Source organism: Pseudophryne corroboree, chromosome 1 (assembly GCF_028390025.1).
Source record: "Pseudophryne corroboree isolate aPseCor3 chromosome 1, aPseCor3.hap2, whole genome shotgun sequence".
Lineage (NCBI taxonomy): Eukaryota > Metazoa > Chordata > Amphibia > Anura > Myobatrachidae > Pseudophryne > Pseudophryne corroboree.
Genome location: NC_086444.1, coordinates 734,166,746 through 734,189,637, shown reverse-complemented (window position 1 = coordinate 734,189,637; position 22,892 = coordinate 734,166,746). Strand labels below are relative to the sequence as shown.

The 22,892-nt window shown below is 45.6% G+C and overlaps 1 protein-coding gene across 3 annotated transcripts in view; it reads left to right on the top strand.

Annotated features, from left to right (window-relative positions):
- Window positions 1-22,892, top strand: part of PDE4C (phosphodiesterase 4C) — a 652,343-nt gene that overhangs the window by 398,657 nt on the left and 230,794 nt on the right. The window contains exon 1 of one of the 3 annotated variants that reach the window (XM_063916154.1): window positions 16,829-17,779. The exons of the other annotated variants lie outside the window; for them this stretch is intronic. Coding sequence (XP_063772224.1) covers window positions 17,649-17,779 — 131 coding nt within the window. The 5' untranslated portion in view covers window positions 16,829-17,648. Of the gene's footprint in view, window positions 1-16,828; window positions 17,780-22,892 lie in introns of those variants that run through there. 3 annotated transcript variants of the gene reach the window in all.

Sequence of the window (22,892 nt, the reverse complement as noted above, 5' to 3'; positions counted from 1 at the left end):
CCAGCATGTCCCATGTTTTGCACATACAATTAATTTGGTGGTGCAGAATTTTTTGAAAAATGACAGGGGTGTGCAGGAGATGCTGTCGGTGGCCCGTAAAATTTGCGGGCCACTTTCGGCATTCTGCCACTGCGTGCCGAAGACTGGAGCGCCAGCAACCATTCCTGAACCTTCCCTGCCATCAACTGAAGCAAGAGGGGGTAACGAGGTGTAATTCAACACTCTATATGCTTCAGAGGATGGAGGAGCAGCAAAGGCCATTCAACCCTCTACATCCACCTACGATATAGGCAAAGGAGGGGTAATGCACCTGAGTCAAGCGCAGTGGAGAATGATTTCCGTCTTGTGCAAGGTTCTCCAACCCTTCGAAGGGGTCTGGGACTGAGGGTCGACAGCACAAAGGTCGACGCATCTTAGGTCGACGCCAATTGGTCTACACACCTTAGGTCGACATGGACAAAATGTCGACATGGACAAAAGGTCGACAGGAACAAGGTCGACATGGAAAAAGGTTGACATGAGTTTTTTATGTTTTTTTGGTGTCGTTTTCTTTGTAGAGTGACCGGGAACCCCAATTAGTGCACCGCTTCGCTCGCCATGCTTCGGGCATGGTGCCTTCGCTACGCTACCGCTTCGCTCGGCACACTTTACCGTTCCAATCGTAGTCCACGTGGATCGTTAAGTATGAAAAGGTTCAAAAAAAGAAAAAAATCGTGAAAAACTCATGTCGACTTTTTTTCATGTAGACCTTGTTCCTGTCGACCTTTTGCCCATGTCGACCTTTTGTCCAGGTCGACCTAAGGTGTGTCGACCAATTGGCGTCGACCTAAGGTGTGTCGACATTTGTGCTGTCGACCTGGAGTCCGGATACCCTTCGAACTTGCCACACGTGAAGTCAGTTCAGACACTGCCAGCTTGAGTCAGGTCATTCCCCTCTACAGGCTTTTGCAGAAGCAGCTGGAGAAATTGAAGGAGGAGCTAAGACGGAGCGATTCCGCAAAGTATGTGGGACTTGTGGATGGAGCCCTTCATTCACTTTGCCAGGATTCAAGGGTGGTCAATCTGTTGAAATCAGAGCACTACATTTTGGCCACCGTGCTCGATTCTAGGTTTAAAGCTTACGTTTTAACTCTCTTTCCAGCAGACACAAGTGTGCAGAGGTGCAAAGACCTGCTGGTTAGTAAATTGTCAACTCAAGCGGAACGTGGCCCATCAACAGCTCGTCCTTGAATTTCTCCCGCCACTGGGGCTGCAAGGAAAAGGATACGATTTCCTAGCCCACCCGCTGGTGGTGATGCAGGGCAGTCAGGAGTGAAAGCTGACATCTGGTCCAGACTGAAGGACCTGCCAACGATTACTGATATGTCTACTGTCACTGCGGGTCTGGGACTCCAGGTTGACAACAACAAGGTCGACACACCTTAGGTCGACGCCAATTGGTCGACACACCTTAGGTCGACATGGACAAAGGGTCGACATGGACAATAGGTCGACAGGAACAAGGTCGACATGGAAAAAGGTCTACATTAATTTTTTATGGTTTTTTTGTGTCGTTTTCTTCGTAGAGTGACCGGGAACCCCAATTAGTGCACCGCATCCGCTCGCCATGCTTCGGGCATGGTGCCTTCGCTCCGCTCCGCTTCGCTCGGCACAGATTACCGTTCCAATCGTAGTCCACGTGGATCGTTAAGTATGAAAAGGTTCCCAAAAAGAAAAAAAATTGTGAAAAACTCATGTCGACCTTTTCCATGTCGACCTTGTTCCTGTCGACCTTTTGCCCATGTCGACCTAAGGTGTGTCAACCAATTGGTGTCGACCTAAGGTGTGTCAACCTTTTTGTTGTCGACCTGGAGTCCGGATACCGTCACTGCATATGATTCTGCCACCATTGAAAGAATGGTGGAGGATTATATGAGTGACAGCATCCAAGTAGGCATGTCAGACAGTCCGTATGTATACTGGCAGGAAAAAGAGGCAATTTGGATGCCCTTGCACAAACTGGCTTTATTTTACCTAAGTTGCCCCCCCCCCCCCTCCAGTGTGTACTCCGAAAGAGTGTTTAGTGCAGCCGGTAACCCTATCAGCGATCGGCATAGGAGGTTATTTCCACTAAATGTGGAGAAGATGATGTTCATCAAAATGAATTATAAACTCCTCCGGGAAGACCTTTACCAGCAATTGCCTCCAGAAAGTACACAGGGACCTGTGATGGTGGATTCCAGTGGGGACGAATTAATACTCTGTGAGAAGGAGAATGTACACAGTGAAAGGGGTGAGGAATCGGAGGAATCGGATGAGGTCGACATCTTGCCTCTGTAGAGCCAGTTTGTGCAAGGAGAGATTGATTGCTTCTTTTTTGGTGGGGGCCCAAACAAACCAGTCATTTCAGCCACAGTCGTGTGGCAGACCCTGTTGCTGAAATGAATGGTTTGTTAAAGTGTGCATGTCCTGTTTATACAACATAAGGGTAAGTGGGAGGGCCCAAGGACAATTCCATCTTGCACCTCTTTTTCTTCTTTGCATCATGTGCTGTTTGGAGACTAGTTTTTTTAAGTGCCATCCTGTCTGCCACTGCAGAGCCACTCCTAGATGGGCCAGGTGTTTGTGCCACACATTTGTGTCACTTAGCTTGGCCATCCAGCTACCTAATTGCACCTCTTTTTCTTCTTTGCATCATGTGCTGTTTGGGGCCTAGTTTTTGAATAGTGCCATCTTGTCTGCAACTGCAGTGCCACTCCTAGATGGGCCAGGTGTTTGTGCCGCACACCTGTGTCGCTTAGCTTAGTCATACAGCCACCTCGGTGCAACTTTTAGGCCTAAAAACAATATTGTGAGGGGTGAGGTGTTCAGAATAGACTGTAAATTAGTGGAAATGAATGTTATTGAGATTGATAATACCGTAGGAGCAAAATTACCCCCAAATTCTGTGATTTTAGCTGTTTTTATGTTTGTTTGTTTGTTTGTTTGTTTTCAAAAATCATCCAGATACAAAACCAAAACCGCAACCAAAACACGAAAGGGTGGTTTTGGCAAGACCAAGCCAAAACCAAAACACGAAAGTGGAATTAGAACCAAACACAAAACACGAAAAGTTCCAGCCGCACATCTCTAATATTTGTATGTTTATTTATGTACTTAAGCAAATAATAATGAGTCTGTTGGATTGCAGGAAATATTTAGTACATTGTCTAAAATCTCCAGTGAAACCTGTGCGAAAGTGCCTGGTGGTACAGTACACTAAGTCTGACTGATGCAGTACTTAGTGGGGGTAATTCCAAGTTGATCGCAGCAGGAAATTTTTTAGCAGTTGGCCAAAACCATGTGCAGTGCAGGGGGGGGCAGATATAACATGTGCAGAGAGAGATAGAAGTGGTCATTCCGAGTTGTTCGCTCGCAAGCTGCTTTTAGCAGCTTTGCACACGCTAAGCCGCCGCCTACTGGGAGTGAATCTTAGCTTATCGAAATTGCGAACGAAAGATTAGCAGAATTGCGAATAGACACTTCTTAGCAGTTTCTGAGTAGCTCCACACTTACTCGGCATCTGCGATCAGTTCAGTCAGTTTCGTTCCTGGTTTGACGTCACAAACACACCCAGCGTTCGCCCAGACACTCCTCCATTTCTCCAGCCACTCCCGCGTTTTTCCCAGAAACGGTAGCGTTTTTTCACACACTCCCATAAAACGTCCAGTTTCCGCCCAGAAACACCCACTTCCTGTCAATCACATTACGATCACCAGAACGAAGAAAAAACCTCGTAATGCCGTGAGTAAAATACCTAACTGCATAGCAAATTTACTTGGCGCAGTCGCAGTGCGAACATTGCGCATGCGCAGTTAGCGGAAAATCGCTGCGATGCGAAGAAAATTACCGAGCGAACAACTCGGAATGACCACCAGATTTGGGTGTGGTGTGTTCAATCTGCAATCTAAATTGCAGTGTAAAAATAAAGCAGCCAGTATTTACACTGCACAGAAACAAAATAACCCACTGACAATGCTAAATTCCTTTGTCGTATAAACAACCCTTTATGAAGCTAAGAACACTGTACGCTGTTTACTTAAGAAGTACCGTAATGGTACGCTATCTGCGTAGCGATCGCTCAGCCGTAGGCGAGACGCTCAAGCGTCACGTTCGCTCACGGCCCAGTGATCACAGGACACGTTATTGGTTATGTCTAGGGGAATGATTCGCTGTAGCGTAGCATACGCTCGAGACCACGAGGAGGTCACCAGCGATGCAGACGCTTACAACACTATACCTTTATGTTAAAACCTTATACCAATGAAATACACTGAATACCTTAATGTGAGTACAGGGTGTAAGTGCAACCTTGTGTAACCTGACTATCTACAAAGCTGCTTGAGCGTCACCGACGCTCAAGTGAACACTTATCACTATAGAAAATACACAGATGCTGATTTAGGTTCCAAGGCCTATTAACTGTATTATGTCTAATATACTTGTAAAAGGGGATAACAGTACAAATGATACACTACAATATAACAGAGACTTCCTAACCACAGAACTAAACAATAAATACAAAAGGACAATACTACTCTGACCTAAATGAAATACAATACAATACTATCTAATACAATACAATACTAGCCTAGTCTAGGGGAGATATGAGAGAACAGAACAGAGAGAGAGAGAGAGAGAGAGATATTGGCTCACAGAAAGACAATGATAACGGAGAGAAACTTACGCACAAAGGGTATGATCGCCTGCGCCTCGATATCCAGCTCCCGGCTATCAGCAGATAACCGTTGATGAGAGAGTGAGAGCTGGATGTGGTCGGCCTGTCTATTTATGCCCCACACACAATGCAATCTCCTGGTCCTACAATCCCATTGTCCATTGGCCGAAGGAATTCGGCCCTGTATTATAACAAAAGGTCATAGGGTGATTCATACAGGTGGGCTGTGACGATTTCCAACAGCTCAGGTGGGTGGGAAACTGGGTTTCCCGCCGCATACCTGAGTATGTGTAATTAATAGAAATGGACATAAACTTCTTATGTCCATAACTATTCGCACGAGCGATTAATACGCTCCAAACCAACACCGGAATATTGCTAATTAAATACTCTTCCGATGGGTACCAAACACTGCTGTATGATTCCTGTTAGACCCTTTGTACGATATAAAGAGGGATTCCTCAGCTCTGGGACATTGTATTTTAACCAAACTTTCAGAATCTATCAAAGGGACCATGATCTATAAACTACATTAATTGTGAACATTTGTAACGAATGAGTCGCACGCTACGACTACATAAACTCTACCGTAAATACGCATACCGCGCCTGCGAGTGCACGTTATTGCGGGTATGCGAATCCACGGGAGAGCGCATGCACGCGCAGCGCGGACCAGTGTGCGGTGCAAATATGGCAACGTGCATTGAGACATTTTTCTGACTTTGACAGTCCACCCTTTGGCAGTCAATAATAACTGCCACAAAACATTTAAGGAGAAAAATGTAAGTCAGGGGTTAATTGATTTCCATGGTTGGGTAGGGGAGGAGAGAGGAGAAGGTGTGAAGAGGGTATGACCTAGTGAGATAGCAGAAGCATGTGTGTATGAATCCATGTTTGGGGGGTCATGTATCATCGTGCCGTACGTGTGGTAAATCAAGCTTCGAGGTATTGCGAAGTATACATTTGAATTCCTTCTTATCCTGTGGTACAGGTCTGTGGATGGGCTGTCAAACTTTACCGAGCTCTTTTCGGCTATGGTTGTAACAAAATGGGGATGCACATTTTAGTTGATGATACATGAATGGGGGAGGTATGTGGTTGCTGATATCTGTGCCTGTGTTCCCTATCGTCTATGTGTGTCGTTACCTGAGGGTTGTAGAGATGAAGATAAAGAACACTTACGAAAAATGCAATGATATTCTATGTCAGGGAAATGTACATCTGTCGTCGAAGTTGTTTTCGGTATCTGTTGAGAGTCGTCTTCTTTGCGCTGTATTGCTCCTTAGGCATGAGCAAATAGCTTTGTCTGAGCCATCAGATTTACAAAAATGTTGGGCTAGCGTGAGTTTAAAGATACTAGGGAAACTGGGGATCCATGGCAAAGTTCATCAAGTGTCCATATTTAAAGTTGTCAAATCTTCTTCTTTGGTGCTTGTCTGTTGTCTGTATACATCTCGTCTCGTCAGCTTCCTCGTCCAAGGGGGTCTTTGTATCTTGGAGAAAAGCAGAAAAACAGGTGAAAGAAACGGACCGTATAATCGCATTTTCATCACATTCTGGTTTCTATCATTGGGTCATAAATCAAATCCAGGTTAATTACAGTTTCCTCACTCCTCAAGCTCATCACTTTTGTACTTTGTTTGCACCTCATTAAAGCCTGCCCGCATCTAAATATCAATCCAATCGATATAACGACACCCAAGATACATAGTAGAAACTTTCCAACATCCATTATGACTCCTTGAGCCCAGTCTCCCAAACCGGAGAACCAATTTCGCGGGTTCAACCATGACACCCAACCAGTCAGCTCATTACCTACAGCAGCAAGGGTGAGATTGTGTTTTCGACGAAATTCCCACTTCAATTGGAGAATATCGTCCATCTTTTGGTCTATGACCTCTACCGGATCCTCGGTGCTATTTGTGATATACGTGCAACACTTTATGCCGTACTGTGTTGCCAATGTAACACAATATCCGCCTGTTACTGCTGTAAGATAATTAAGAACCATCCTATGCTGAACTAGTTCTGTTTTGTAAGCTTGAAGTTCTCTTCCAGTGTATCTAAACGTGTCATCATACATTTCAGTGATATTATCTAACAAATTGGCGAGTGCGGAAATGTATTTATAATTCATCACACCTCGAGCGGTGCGAGTGAAATCTAACGCTACCAGAACCTGAATCCCGGTGGATTCATGGATAAGATCAGAGGCCGGATGCTCTAACCTTTCTGACAGTTGTCTTTTAACCCGGTGCTCGTAGTGAGTGTGAGTATAAGGAGCTTGGGCACCACGGTGTATGTCCTTCATTTTGTCATGTGTAACAGTCATCACTTCAGGCAATACTTTTCCAATATAACACAATCCTTCAGAGTTTGGGGCAAGCCACTTGTACGCCTTTCTCCCGCATATGAAATATGCATCATCGGGGAGAACATAAGGGACGGAGAAGGACATGACCATGTTACAAACCTTCCAGGTGAAATCTCCTGACCCTAATTCTTCCAACTGCCTAATGCACGCATCGGTTTGTACGATATGTGCACAGTATCCTGGTGATACCTCTCCAACTCTAGTAATCCTATTCCCTAAGGTATATCGATACCGGAAAGATTTTCCTCTACTGGCTATGTGGCGTACGAGCTCTGTATCTGTAGGCATTCTATCTGCTCTGTGTGAAAAGGTCATGGTAAGGTTGCTCCATGACACTTCCCAATTTCCCGGTTTTCTGGGATTGGAGATGTTAAAACATAAGAGGGACCTATCCACATGGTATTGGTGGAGCTTCAAACTAGGAGGGCTGGAGATATTAAACCTCCGGTCCACCGGTCTCCCACCACTTAGCTCAAGTACCTCCCCTAACGTTAAAGGAAATGGTACTAGCCCTGATTTGCTGTGACCCTGAGGTACTTGAGAGCATACCCAACAATCTGTTTGGTTTAACACGTTACCCACTAAGGAGTGATAGTCACTCAATGGATGCCGGTCTATATGGATATTAAAACTAGATTGGCATTTCTTTATGCATCCATCTTCAACCAGATTATCACAGAGCCTGCAGATACAATTTTCTTCAGGTAACAATCCATCACAATTTCTTCTATCGGATCGTTTTCTGATACTCGCCTTTGCTTGTTGGTTTGGTTGATCTTGGAAAACTACGCCTCCATCATCATAATCGGAACCCATTCCAGAACCTCTTTCGACCTCTATGGTACTCTCGCCGGAACAGACTGCTCTGGTCAACATCATGGTTAACATCAAAATCCGGATCACAGTCTCTTGGGGCAAGTCCATCTTTGAGGAGGAAATAGAGAAGAATGAGGAGGGGGAAAAAGAAATTTTAAGGGAGAGGGGCTGGGAAGTGGAGAAAAACAATAAAAGGGAGAAGGGAGTCGACAACTGCTTTCGGTCTTCAAGGCTCAGGTGCCGCCTCAGTCCTCCTGGAACAGACACTCCAGTGATACAACCTCTACCGTCTGTTCCTTATCACGGGACTTCTCTGGATCAGCAACCTTTTTGCAGTGGGATGAATGGACCCAAGTCTCTCTCTCAGCAACCTTCAATGCTGTGGTGCTAGTCAATAAGACCTGGTATGGTCCTTCCCATCTATCAATAAGACAACCTGAGCGTAGAAAATTTCGTATCATTACATAATCCCCAGGTTCAATGTCATGACAATTACTATCTGGTAAATCAGGAATCACCAACTTCAGATTATCATTTTGATTCCTCAACTGTTTACTCATGTTAATCAAGTACTTTACAGTTACTTCATTGTTACATTTCAAATCATCCTGAGGGTTAATCATGACATGCGGTTGTCGACCAAACAAGATTTCAAAAGGAGACAGATTAAGAGGGGACCTGGGAGTGGTTCTGATGCTATACAAAACAATGGGTAAAGCTTCTGGCCACGTCAATCCTGTCTCTGCCATTACTTTACTCAATTTATTTTTAATAGTGCTGTTCACTCTTTCGACCTTCGCACTCGCCTGTGGACGGTACGGAGTGTGCAGCTTGCTATCAATACCCATCAATTTACACATTCCTTGAAAGACATCACCTGTAAAATGGGTACCCCTATCACTTTCAATGATTCTAGGGATACCATATCTACATACAAATTCCTGCACAATTTTCTTAGCTGTAAACATAGCGGTATTTGTAGCTGCTGGAAAAGCCTCGACCCAATTCGAGAAAACATCTATACAGACAAGTACATATTTCAAATTTCGACATGGGGGTAATTGAATGAAGTCAATTTGTATTACCTGGAAAGGGCCGCCGGCAGGTGGGATATGGGATGGTTCTGTAGGTATTGCTTTTCCAATATTCTTTCTCAGACAGGTAAGGCATGACATTGCTCTTTTACTCGCATGAGAGGAGAATCCTGGGGCGCACCAGTATGCTCTTACCAATTTGCACATCCCCTCCTTGCCTAGATGAGTCAGCCCGTGAGCTGCTTCAGCCAGACATGGAAGGTATGCCCTGGGGGCCACTGGTTTACCATGTCCATCCGTCCAGAGCCCTGAGGACTCCTGGCCATATCCCTTTGCCTTCCAGACTGCTCTTTCCTGTGTGGAACACAGATTCTGCATCTCACACAACTTCTGTGTGTTGATGGTATTAAATACCATCAACTGTGTGGTGTTTGTCCGTGTGGGGGTAGCAGCTGCAAGCTTTGCAGCTTCGTCTGCTCGGCTGTTACCAAGGGATACTGGGTCTTGGCTATATGTATGTGCTTTACATTTGATAACAGCCACTCTGTCGGGTTCCTGTATCGCTGTTAGAAGCCTTTTTATGTGAGCTGCATGCGCTATCGGTGTACCAGCTGCCGTCATGAAATTTCTGAGCCGCCATAGGGCTCCGAAATCATGGACTACCCCGAACGCGTATCTGGAATCGGTGTAGATATTGGCTGACTTACCCTTAGCCAATTCACATGCTCTGGTTAGGGCGACCAGTTCAGCAACCTGGGCTGAGTGAGGTGGGCCTAGCGGTTCCGCTTCTATGGTGTCTTGGTCATCTACGACTGCGTATCCAGTACACAAGTCTCCCGAGTCTGACTGTCTGTGACAACTACCGTCCGTGTAGAACGTGAGTTCTGCATCTTTCAGTGGATTGTCACTGATGTCAGGCCTTGCGGTAAAATTTTGGGTCAAATATTCCATACAATCATGTGTGTCTTCCTTTGCATTAAATCCTCCTTCCCCATCACTCTCACCTTCCACCCTTTGTGTCTGACCAGGCACACCTGGGAGAAATGTTGCAGGATTTAATGCGCTGCATCTCCTTATGGTGATGTTTACGGGGGCCATTAATGCCAATTCCCATCTTGTAAACCTTGCAGATGAGACGTGTCTGGTTTGGGCAGAATTCAATAAGGCAGATACCGCATGCGGTGTATGGATTGTGAGGTTGTGGCCTAGCACGACATCTTCGCTTTTCGTTACTAGCAATGCTATCGCCGCAACGCTACGCAAGCATGTGGGGAGGGATCGCGCTACCGTATCTAGCTGGGCGCTGTAGCATGCAATTGGCCTGCTGGCATCACCGTGTTTTTGTGTTAGTACACCTGCTGCGCACCCAGCACTTTCTGTTCCGTATAGTTCAAAGGGTTTCCCATAGTCTGGCATACCTAGTGCTGGTGCCTGCGTTAGGCACTGTTTGAGTCTCTCAAATGCTGTTTCAGATTCGTCTGTATGCGAAATCCGATCAGGTTTGTTTGAAGAGACCATTTCCTGCAAAGGTAGCGCCAATATGGAAAACCCTGGGATCCAATTACGGCAATACCCACACATTCCTAAAAACGTCCTGATCTGTTGCTGGGTTTGTGGCAGTGTCATGTCTCTAATGGCTTGGATTCTATCAGTGGTCAGGTGTCTCAGTCCTTGTGTTAGACAGTGTCCCAAATATTTTACCTTAGCTTGGCATAATTGTAACTTGTCTTTGGAAACCTTGTGACCTGTGTCTGAAAGATGAAACAGGAGCTGTTTCGTATCCTTCAGAGATGCTTCCAGTGAATCTGAACACAGTAATAAATCGTCCACATACTGTATCAATACTGATCCACTGTCTGGTTGGAAAGACTGTAAACAATCATGCAAAGCCTGAGAAAATATACTTGGACTATCTATGAAACCTTGGGGTAACCGAGTCCACGTGTATTGGACTCCTCTGTATGTGAATGCAAACAAATATTGGCTGTCAGGGTGCAGAGGTACCGAAAAGAAAGCGGAGCAGAGGTCAATAACAGTGAAAAATTTGGCAGTGGGAGGAATTTGCATTAGGATGACAGCTGGATTAGGCACTACGGGGAACTGACTCTCAACTATTTTGTTAATCCCCCTTAGATCCTGCACTAGCCTGTAACCCCTCCCCCCACTCTTTTTAACAGGGAAGATGGGACTATTTGCGGTGCTGGACGTTCTTACTAGAATGCCCTGTTGTAGCAAGCGCTCTATTACGGGAAAAACTCCTAACTCCACCTCTGGCTTCAGAGGATACTGTGGGATTTTTGGAGCTATCCTACCATCTTTTACTTGCACAACTACTGGAGCTACGTTTGCCATTAATCCAGTGTCCTGTCCATCTTTTGTCCAAAGTGACTCTGGTATCTGAGATATCATCTCTTCTACTTGGGATGGATTCCTATTTGTCATAATGGAATGTGACATTAATTTTGATGGGGAGTCTAACATGTCTCGTACTTCCTGAGCGTGATTCTCAGGAATGTCCAAGAATACACCTTCAGGGGTACAATAAATGACGCAACCCATTTTACATAGTAAGTCTCTCCCCAGGAGATTAGTTGGTGCCGATGCAGCCAGCAAAAAGGAATGCTTGGTATGCAAAGGCCCTATTGTAATCTCGGCTGGTTTGCTAACAGGGTAGTGCTGGACTACTCCTGTTACTCCCATGGCTGGAATTGTCCTACCAGTGGTTCTCATGCCCACTGTCGAATTTATCACTGACTTGGCCGCCCCTGTGTCTACAAGAAAGTTTAAAGTTTTACCAGCCACATTGATTGCAATCTCTGGTTCGCTTCCAAGACTGGCAATCAACTTAACTGGGTGCAGATTACAGGTATGGCCACACCCCTATTGGGTATGCTGACCTCCCTGAATCCCGCTGGCAGCAACTACTTGTGAGGGAGTTAGCTGGGAACTACCAGAGGCATGCCAATCTCTGTTCGGGGGATATCTTTTTGTTTCCCCTGTATGTGGCTCAAAACTCCGCCTCTGTGGACCCTGCTCCCAATGTCGTGTGTTGTGTTGTTGTCTAGGGGGTTGAAAAGACCTTTGTACATTCTTTGTTCTACATTCTCGTGCAAAGTGTCCCGGTCTGTTACAAGAAAAACATGTTATTACACTTGCCTTACCCACAGGATTCGGTGGTACATACGCAGGCTGCCTTGTGGTCAGCGCCTGTATACTTACGGACATCAACTTATCACTTTGCGATTCCCTGTGCCTAGTGATGTTTCTGTCGTGATCAATAGCAGCCTCTCTCAAGCCGGACACTGACAGACCTCGCCAGCATGGTTGCGTGGTCTGAACCCTAGTCTTTAATGTTTCCTTTAAACCATCCATCAGTACAGATACTGCTACTTCCCGATGGTTTGGGTTGGTCTTAATGTCTTCTATACCAGTGTACTTTGCCATTTCTAATAGTGCCCGGTGAAAATATTCTGTTGCCGTTTCGGACTCCTTTTGCTTAATGGAAAATATTTTATTCCATTTAACAACGGCTGGGAAATACTCTTTTAGCTGTAAATTTATCCTTTTTACATTATCTTTGTTGTACACGTCTGTAAGCGGTACATCTTTATCCAATGCACAATCAGCTAAAAACTGAGTTGCATCAACATTGGAAGGTAAACAAGCTCTTAGCAGTATCTGCCAATCCTTGTTGTTGGGTTCTACAGTGTTACCTAGATCCCTGATGTATTTTTGGCTAGCAACTAAATCCTTTCTGGGGTCAGGAAATTCGGACACTATTGTTCTTAATTCCATTCTGGAAAATGGAGTGTACATGGCAATGTTCCTTATGGGAGTGGCTCCAGACACATCTGTTTTTCCATTGGGAACTGCTATTACCCTTACAGGAGCAATTCTAACAGCCTCTTCCTGTGTAGATTCTACAGCTTGTTGTGGTACAATTGTTTCAGTGTAGTGCATGGTGCCGTACTTACCCGTTGACACGACCTCACCTATCCCTCCGCTAGGGGCTTTCACTAATCTCGTGGGTGTCGCTGTGCCTACTGTGGTCTCTGCTATGGTGGCTGCAAGAGAGAGAGCTGAAATTGTTGCTGAATCGTCTTCTTGGTCACACTCCTGAGGAAGGTTCAAAACAGGGTACATCTTGCACGGGTTAATACTTGCATGAGTTATTTGGTTAACATCATTAACATTTACAGGGTTACTAAGAGTTTGTGTTTTACAACCCAGTGCGTTTCTCTCCGCAATCAACTTCTCTCCTGCAATGTATGGTGGAGGAGGAGCTGTGGCAATCAACTTCCTGACTGCCCCAGATCCTGCCGCCAGAGCCAAACCTCTCTGTATCTCACCTTCCTGGTGCCATAACTGTAAACAATCATGATGTTGAATTCGTCTCTTTGTTGATTTTACGAGACATATCCTCCTCCTTAAATTTTGTAACACTTCTGGACTAAAGCTACCTATTCTTGGGAACTTGTCCCTGTCTTGTACAGTCATTCTCTCCCATTCATCACATAAAGATTCGGTGTGAATTCCATATTTTTCACACATTACATATCGTGCCGACCCAACTGGTCGGTTCACAGAATCAACCTGAACCAGGGTTGATCGCCCCCTACCTGAACAAATGGCCCCCATAATCTGCAGGCGTTGCTTATTCCTCCTTGAATATCAAGGCTTTCAGCGAACCCTTACAAACAAACCAAGATGTCCTTGGGCAGGCCGGCGGTGGTGGTTTATCAAGTACCCCACTTACTTCTCGCCCACGTTGGCCTGTGCTGCAATCACTGTAGCCAGAGCTGCTGGACCCAACCTAGGGCCCCTGTGAACCTTTAGTTTACTGGAACATATGAGGGTTACCCGCAGGACACTTACTCTTTCCAGTAAAGTTGGGGTTGTTAGATAGTTCCTGAGTGACCAGCGAACTTCCCTTCCAAAAATAAAAAATTACACAAATCACGTCAGAATGTACAGATAGCGTTTGTGACCACTTTACTCTAATGGTATTAGGTCAGATTACTAACTACTGCACACAATAACGTGCGGTCCAATCGTTCAGTATACGAGCACTACTTGTCATGTACTGAAAGATCAATGGAATCTATGTTTCCGGCTGCGATTCCTTCAGCCAGAGCTTGTATGGCCTATATGGGTTCTGCACCAACACCCCAGGCGTTGTGCCACTGGACTTTTATAGCGGACCTTTTACCTTACGACCTCCTGGTCTTGTTACCTTATGACCTCCTGGTCTTGTTACCTTATGACCTCCTGGTCTTGTTACCTTATGGTCCGCTATACTCTAATGCTCAAATATTATTTAACCAGGGATGCCTCCCTAGCCACCGTATATGTCACTTACACGTATGTCCCTTGACGAGTACCCGGCTTTCCTTTTGGTTCCACCTTAAAGTTATATAAACTTTTGTATACAAAACACACTCACTCAACACATGTACACTTTGTTTCTATGTCTATTTCTGCGCAGAAATTGTCTTTAGGCCAAAAGTGTTACCAATTAGGAGCAGGATCTGTTAAACTAAATTTCAGATTTTCCAAAAATAGATTTGCGTCATTTACCGCTTCGCGTTATCTACCGCTGTGCGTTAATTATCGCCTTTGCGTTAATTCAACTTTTCGTGACTTGAGCTACGTTGCGTAACCAGACGCTACGTTGCGTAATGTACGCTGCGTGCGTCTGCCTTTTGGATTGCGTACGCTAGTCTTTGTTAGCGACACGTGTATGCAATGCAAAGGATCCACCGTAACACAATATATTTATTTATCAAATGTAGGTGATCCCTGATCATCTACCGCAATCCACACTGACTGCTTTGTATCTCAGACAAACCGTGTGTTTGTTCTATACTTTAACTATTACCTCTACTATTAAATAACAGCAAATCTCTTTTTAGCACTTTCTATCAACTATAAAATTTGGCAAACAGGAATAGTGATATACGAAAAATGAAATACACAAGTGAAAAGAAATGCAGGTATGTATGCGTACGCAAGACAAAAGAAAAATAAACAGTTTTAAAAAGACACAAGCGTTTTGTTCTTACTTCCGGTTACCGGGTTCCTTCAGCACTCTTTATCTAAGCGAAGCAGACGCTTATCCCGTCAGCACTGTGAGACAACCTCCCACCCTTTGCTGGAGGGATAATGTCTGCTGATCTACCTAGTGCAGATGTGAGAAGTATAGGACGAGCCCGCAATTGACAATGCTAAATTCCTTTGTCGTATAAACAACCCTTTATGAAGCTAAGAACACTGTACGCTGTTTACTTAAGAAGTACCGTAATGGTACGCTATCTGCGTAGCGATCGCTCAGCCGTAGGCGAGACGCTCAAGCGTCACGTTCGCTCACGGCCCAGTGATCACAGGACACGTTATTGGTTATGTCTAGGGGAATGATTCGCTGTAGCGTAGCATACGCTCGAGACCACGAGGAGGTCACCAGCGATGCAGACGCTTACAACACTATACCTTTATGTTAAAACCTTATACCAATGAAATACACTGAATACCTTAATGTGAGTACAGGGTGTAAGTGCAACCTTGTGTAACCTGACTATCTACAAAGCTGCTTGAGCGTCACCGACGCTCAAGTGAACACTTATCACTATAGAAAATACACAGATGCTGATTTAGGTTCCAAGGCCTATTAACTGTATTATGTCTAATATACTTGTAAAAGGGGATAACAGTACAAATGATACACTACAATATAACAGAGACTTCCTAACCACAGAACTAAACAATAAATACAAAAGGACAATACTACTCTGACCTAAATGAAATACAATACAATACTATCTAATACAATACAATACTAGCCTAGTCTAGGGGAGATATGAGAGAACAGAACAGAGAGAGAGAGAGAGAGAGAGAGAGATATTGGCTCACAGAAAGACAATGATAACGGAGAGAAACTTACGCACAAAGGGTATGATCGCCTGCGCCTCGATATCCAGCTCCCGGCTATCAGCAGATAACCGTTGATGAGAGAGTGAGAGCTGGATGTGGTCGGCCTGTCTATTTATGCCCCACACACAATGCAATCTCCTGGTCCTACAATCCCATTGTCCATTGGCCGAAGGAATTCGGCCCTGTATTATAACAAAAGGTCATAGGGTGATTCATACAGGTGGGCTGTGACGATTTCCAACAGCTCAGGTGGGTGGGAAACTGGGTTTCCCGCCGCATACCTGAGTATGTGTAATTAATAGAAATGGACATAAACTTCTTATGTCCATAACTATTCGCACGAGCGATTAATACGCTCCAAACCAACACCGGAATATTGCTAATTAAATACTCTTCCGATGGGTACCAAACACTGCTGTATGATTCCTGTTAGACCCTTTGTACGATATAAAGAGGGATTCCTCAGCTCTGGGACATTGTATTTTAACCAAACTTTCAGAATCTATCAAAGGGACCATGATCTATAAACTACATTAATTGTGAACATTTGTAACGAATGAGTCGCACGCTACGACTACATAAACTCTACCGTAAATACGCATACCGCGCCTGCGAGTGCACGTTATTGCGGGTATGCGAATCCACGGGAGAGTGCATGCACGCGCAGCGCGGACCAGTGTGCGGTGCAAATATGGCAACGTGCATTGAGACATTTTTCTGACTTTGACACCACCCAAATATAACTCTCTCTGCAAATGTTATATCTGCCCCCCCTCCTGCAGTGCACATGGTTTTACCCAATTGCTAAAAAATTTCCTGCTGCGATCAACTTGGAATTACCCCCAGTGTCAGGAGGGGGAGTATTGCATTATTTTCTGCAAGTATTTCTATTTGGGGGAGGAACTGCTGCTTTAAAGAGAAATATTTGCAGAGCCATGAGGGAGGCGTGCCCCTCCCCCCCGGCCGGAGTACAGTGACAGTGACATCACAGCTGCTATAGAGGAGAGATAGCTCCGTATCCTGCACTGGTGACATTTCTTTACTGCACTCTTTTCCATCTGTCACACAGAACCCCGTAGCAGACGCCTGCATTCTAAGGATCATCTCGTCTCTGCATCAAAAAAAGGATAGAAATAGTTTTTGGGGATTGTTATGAAAGCTATTTGGCATTTTCATTCTAACACACCTGCTAAAATCTGCTATTTTTAGCAATTAGAATTCATGCCTACTTTATTTTTTTAAATCTTCCTGAACCTGTTCACCAAGGTAACGGATACAGATATAGACCTGAAGGATACACACACTACTGGATCTGTTACTGCTGCAGTGCTGCTTCTATGAGTACAGATGGGATTTATGTCTTCTTTGGAAGTATGGAGTTCAACTAAATTGGTTATTTATTAGTAAATATCTAGGTGACAAAATATTTCCTTTGCCTAAGTCTATACTATCGTCCTATTGTTTGTTCAAGACCCGAAAAAGAGTTGTACTTAAATGCACAATGAACAGGACGGATTCTGCAGAACATGATCTATATATTGCAAGAGTGGAGTACTAGGAGCGGTGGCTATCCCAGCATAAGATCTCATAGCTGTACACTGCATAAGCAAGCCAAGGCTGGAAGGTCTTTCACCCTATTTGTTTTTACTATCTCTTCTGATGATGGAAATGTGCTTTAAAGGCAGGTTTAAAGGGTATTTTGTATGGGCCCTTTTTGACTGTGAGGGACCTGTGCTGTATCAGGCAATACCGAACTCTGCACATTTGTGGTCTGTCCAGCACTGAGAACATAGACGTGGATATGAGTTTACCCACAGACTGTGGGTTTCTGGCTCTTACAGACTGCGGAGGGCGTAAGATATACAATGGACATGTATATGGGTCACCATGTGCAGTCAACAGACCCATTGATATTGTTCAAAGGCGGAGACGGTAACTACCCTTTTATGTTATTTTGCTTTTTAACTGTTAAAAACATTGTGAAGTTTTGGGATGAATACATAGTTGATTGTAAAAGTAATGATCTGGCACCTGGTCTCCAATCTCTGTGATCTCTGGTGTCTTATGCATGATCACAGAAGACTGTGACACTGCCCTAGTCATTATGAGAGTATACGGCCTAAATTAGTAATTGAGCACTGTATTTGGTCATGTCAGTCTATCCACCCGCCCTTCAGTCATTCTTTTTGATGGAAACAAATGATCAAGTACTTAACAAAAAAAAGAAAATGAAAACGAAGTGCAATCCCATACCTCTCAACATTCTTGACAGAGGAGGGACATCTGCGCTGCGAAGCCGCACCGGATTTTAAAAAGGGGTAGGGCCTACAAAAAAGGGGCTTGGCTTTATGGGACTGCCCCCCCCCCCCCCCCTGTTTTCTTCACTGAGGAGGCATGCCCAGTGCTCTGTGAGCTGCTGGCATGCCCTCTGTGTCTAGTGATTAGCAGGGCAGCAATGACAGGAGCCTCCCAGCTGCCCCCCCCCCCCCTCCACCACCACCACCACGGCGGGACACTGCGTCCCACGGGTGAGACAGCGGGACAGTCCCCCAAAAACGGGACTGACCCACAAAAATCGGGACAGTTGGGGGGTATGCAGTCCTCATAATGCTGCCCCATGAGGTCAGCTCACCTGGGCATATGTCTACATGGGCTACATGATATTACAGCTCTGGGGTATTCCCATGCACAGACTACTAGATTGTTCTGTAAGAAGACTCAGCAGCACAGAATATATTGTTAATTTTGTACGTCAGATTAGGGTTGGTCTAAGAGGAAAGGGGCCCATGTGCAAGTTCCGTGTGGGCCCCCTCTACTGCTCATGTGTAGGACTCTGGGGAGATTACACCTGCGCCATTTTCTTGGTAGCTTCTCTACTGCGCATGTGCAAATCTCCAGGATAATGGCCACATTCGCCATGTTCTCTGTGATTTCTGCTGCTTCAGCAAAGGCATGGGGCTCCGTCTATGGGTGCAGGGTGTGCGGTGTGGGTCTCTCTGGACCCCAGCGAGCATGTGTTCCACACATCCTGCAGCCATTAGAGATACGCCAGTGAGTCTGATACAGCTGAAAGCAAGTTGGCCGTAATTGTTCCTGCACTGTGTACATGGAGCTAAATGCACATATTCACCTGTAGCTCTGTGATCAGTGCTCTTTGTTTCATATCCATCATTATTATCAGTGCGCACTTTCCACAGTGCTATTCCTAATACAGAATGTTCATGCAGCTGTGCATAGCCAGCAAATCTGTGGACACGGCCTCACTAAGTTTAGTCAACGTGAGAGCGCCACATTGCCACCTAGTTATATCCCTTCAGCTGCTATACGACTGATTTCTGTATGACTCTGGGTCACCCATACTTGCACACACTCGGCTCCAGAGCATACGCAGTGCGAACACCCGTAAGATACAGCAACAAAACTGATTTGTGTTCAACTCTCCATCATCCCTATTATATCTAATAGTACTGTGTCAGTATTATCAAGGGCAGTCTGTATGTCAGGTTATTTGTAGCTTAGTGATATTTGCAACAAGCAACATTTGTTGACAAAAGAATCACCAAAGCAAGTGGTTGAGTAGCTACTATTGGCCTGATTCAGAGGTGGATGGAGGTTCAGTTATGGCTGCGACCTTTGTTGCAGCAGCGACTGGGAATTTATGCTAATGCTACTGGGCTTCCTTCTGAGAGACCCAATGACTGTGGCTCTAACCCACTGCAGTGTGTTGAAAGTCGCACCATCGAATGGACATTGGCTGCCCAATCGGATATTAGAGCAGCACTATCTGTCGAAATAGTCCCTGACACTGACACGCCTACCAGTGAAAGCCACCCACCCAGTCACTGCCCAGGAATGCCTATCAAATTTGCATGGATCGCCATGCAATTCTGATATGCACAGATTTAAAACATTGGGTGCAAATCCGTCCATCTCTGCATCAGGCCTTATTCATTCCGACCCGATCGCTCACTGCAGTTTGTCACAGTGCAGCGATCGGGTCGGAACTGCGCATGCGCCAGCGCCGCAGTGCGCCGGCGCATGGCAGCCTTCGTTGCCTAGCGATTGCCTCTGAGACAGAGGCGGTCGCTGTTTAGGGGGGGCGGTCCGGCCAACGCAGTCGTGGCCTTACCGTTGGGGGGGGTGTGACGTCTCACGCAGCCGCTGCGGCCAGTGGCAGCGACAATTAACTCCCGGCCAGCTGCAGGAGCTGCCGCTGTGCGATGCTTTTGTATTTGTGCGGGGGGGGGGGGTTGCGGATTGACATGCGGGGAAGATGATCGTAGCTGTGCTAAATTTAGCACAGCTACGATCAACTCGGAATGACCCCCCATGGCCTTATATGAAAAGTGATACAATAATGTGTTATCTCTGGAGGGCGTGCAGAATAAAATGAAGAAACTATAAATATACTCCCTTGTACATGAGTTTAATGAGAAATTGCACACTGGATTGTGATGTGTAATTAGTCTAATACCTGATTAATATAAACCACATCTTCCCAGTGTCTCTGTACCTTCACTTTATGCTCACCTCCCCAACTTCCCCAAAAGTATGAATAACTGACACTGACAATATGTTGCTTAAATGTATAAACATGACAACTATTATCCCATGCTAGGTGATAAATATCAGACAGGACCGTGGACAGAAAGTTGGGTATTTATTCTGCAATTACATACGCAGGCTCAGCTGTCCGTCTGTGAATACTTGAAAACAGGGTGGTGTCATTAGATGTGGAAATGGAAAAAGGGCCAGTGTGTAGGTGTGGTAACACGTTATTCCAGCCACTAAGCTGCTAACCTCCCAGTCAGACCACATGTAAAACACAGTTTTTTTATTTGCCAAAAAAGTTTTTCTATCTGTAATTTAGGAGGAAAAAATGGGAATGCAATTAAGAATGTGTGCAAATGTAGGCATTGATATTCCGTTATGCTACCCAGGTAACATACACAATCTTTTGGGTAAAGCCCCCACCCCTCACAGGACTGTCTGCACTTCAATCTGTTAATGTGTTAATGTTATGGTTGCTCTCTGTGCAGCAGGTGATATGTAATACTGCCCTGTGGTCATGTGTGGCTGGTCACATATGACAAGGACAGTACACAGCAAATCAGGATTACATTTTTTAGGGGCAGAGTAAGTTTTAAAAATAAACTGACTCCAGCTTAGGATAGTTACTGGCATTTGCTGCAGCTGAGAATACTAGTTACATAAATGAATTGCTCTCTATTTATATAGTATAGAGAATACTTAATCATCCACATCAGTAACTGCCCCATTGGAGATTAAAGTCTAAAATATCTACCACACTATAACACACTAGGTTTACTAATTCAGAGATGTACAGAAATCCCAGATGGTTTACATACATCTCGGATGGTGTGAGTTCTGCGCATGCGCAGATATCGTTCTGCAAGATCACTTGCAGTTCCCCTAAGGCGCACCATGATTGACATGCTTCGGCTGTTTGGGGGTGTGGACGGTTCAGCATTCCAGAAGAATTGGGCACTATCAAGGGATGCCGAGACCAGTGTCTGCATCTTCCGAGGTAGCTTCACTGGCCCTGGCAGAGTGAAAACACTGACCATCCTGCATAACCTGAGGGTTACTCAGATGACTGATGTTCACACAGAGTGATCCGCAGCAGCAGTTGACAGGAACCTGTGGTGGCAGTCTTTTTACTTAATACACCTACTGCAGCTTGGGCATATTTTTGCTCTGTACTGTGTACAAAGACGCAGCATTAGCGAAATTAGCGTCCTTCTTTGAATCAGGCCTACTGTCTTTTTGTAATACCCTGGTGATAACCATTCATAGTTTTATGGAAAACCCGATAGTTTGCGTACATCTCCGATGGTGAGCCTGTGGGTGTGCAGATGGGTTCTGCGACAGATTCCCTGAGCAACAGTCTGATGGCAGATTGTATCCAATCAGGAGCGGCGCTGGGCAGCGTTTACCGAAAGAGGGGGTGTTTCATTCCTATTTCCATGGAATGCCAAGGCAAGTGACTGGGTCTTCCATCTCAGATTTACTGGCCTTGGCAGTGCAGATTAGGCAGCCAATCTGAGTAGCCTTATGTTTACTCAGGTGGCTCATGCTGCAAACATCGCGACCAATGGTCATGATGGTGATCATAGGCGTGCGCAGCACATTTTATTAGGGGGTGCACCATTGGAGGGGTGTGTCTAGCACCACCTTTTGGGCATGTCTAGTACCATCTATTGATGGTCAACGCAATATAAAATATCCACCCTTGTACCAATCCTAATAATCCAGATACATTGTCAGATGTTGTGGTGTGCACCAAACAAACACCCCTGATGGCACTCACTGCAATTACACTGCTCCTCCTCAGCCTGGTCTGGCTCCCCCTCTCTTTCCCCTGCAAGCTGCAGCAGCTTACTTACAAGTCAGTCACTCACTGACAGTCGCAGACTAGTACTGCTGCTGCTGGAAAAACGAGTGACGTGTCAATGCTGCTGCCGGCCGCCTGCCAGTATTGAATTTGTCTTCCTAAGAGGAACGCTGGCTGCATGCTGATCCTCATCAGTGGCTGGCGTTGGCATAGCATAGAAGGAAAGAGGTGGGCGTGTGGCGGGTGGGCGTGCGAGCAGCATGACATCATGCTGTTTTTGTACATTGAGGTGGAGCCAGGAGTTTGAAAGCCGGCGGCAGTGGCACCCTTGATTAACCCAGGCGTCTGGTCAGTAATGCAATCCTGACAGGGTGCAGCGCAGAGGGGACAGTAATCAGCCTGCTCAGCGATCGCTGCATCAGGCATTTGAGATCGGGGTGCCAGACATTAGGGGGTGCCTGTGCGCACCAGGCACCCCCCCCTGCGCACGCCTATGATGGTGATCCGATGCTGCATCAGCCCTCAGGGCCCGCAAGGGGCTTAGTTGCGCTCGACCCCCTGCCGGCATTCTGGAAGCTGGTATCCTGGTGTTGGTATGCTGACCGCCGGGATCCCCACCGCTGATCACCCATACCCTTCTGTTCATTCACTTTGCATTTTGTTGGTTGCAATTAATATAGAACTGCGTAA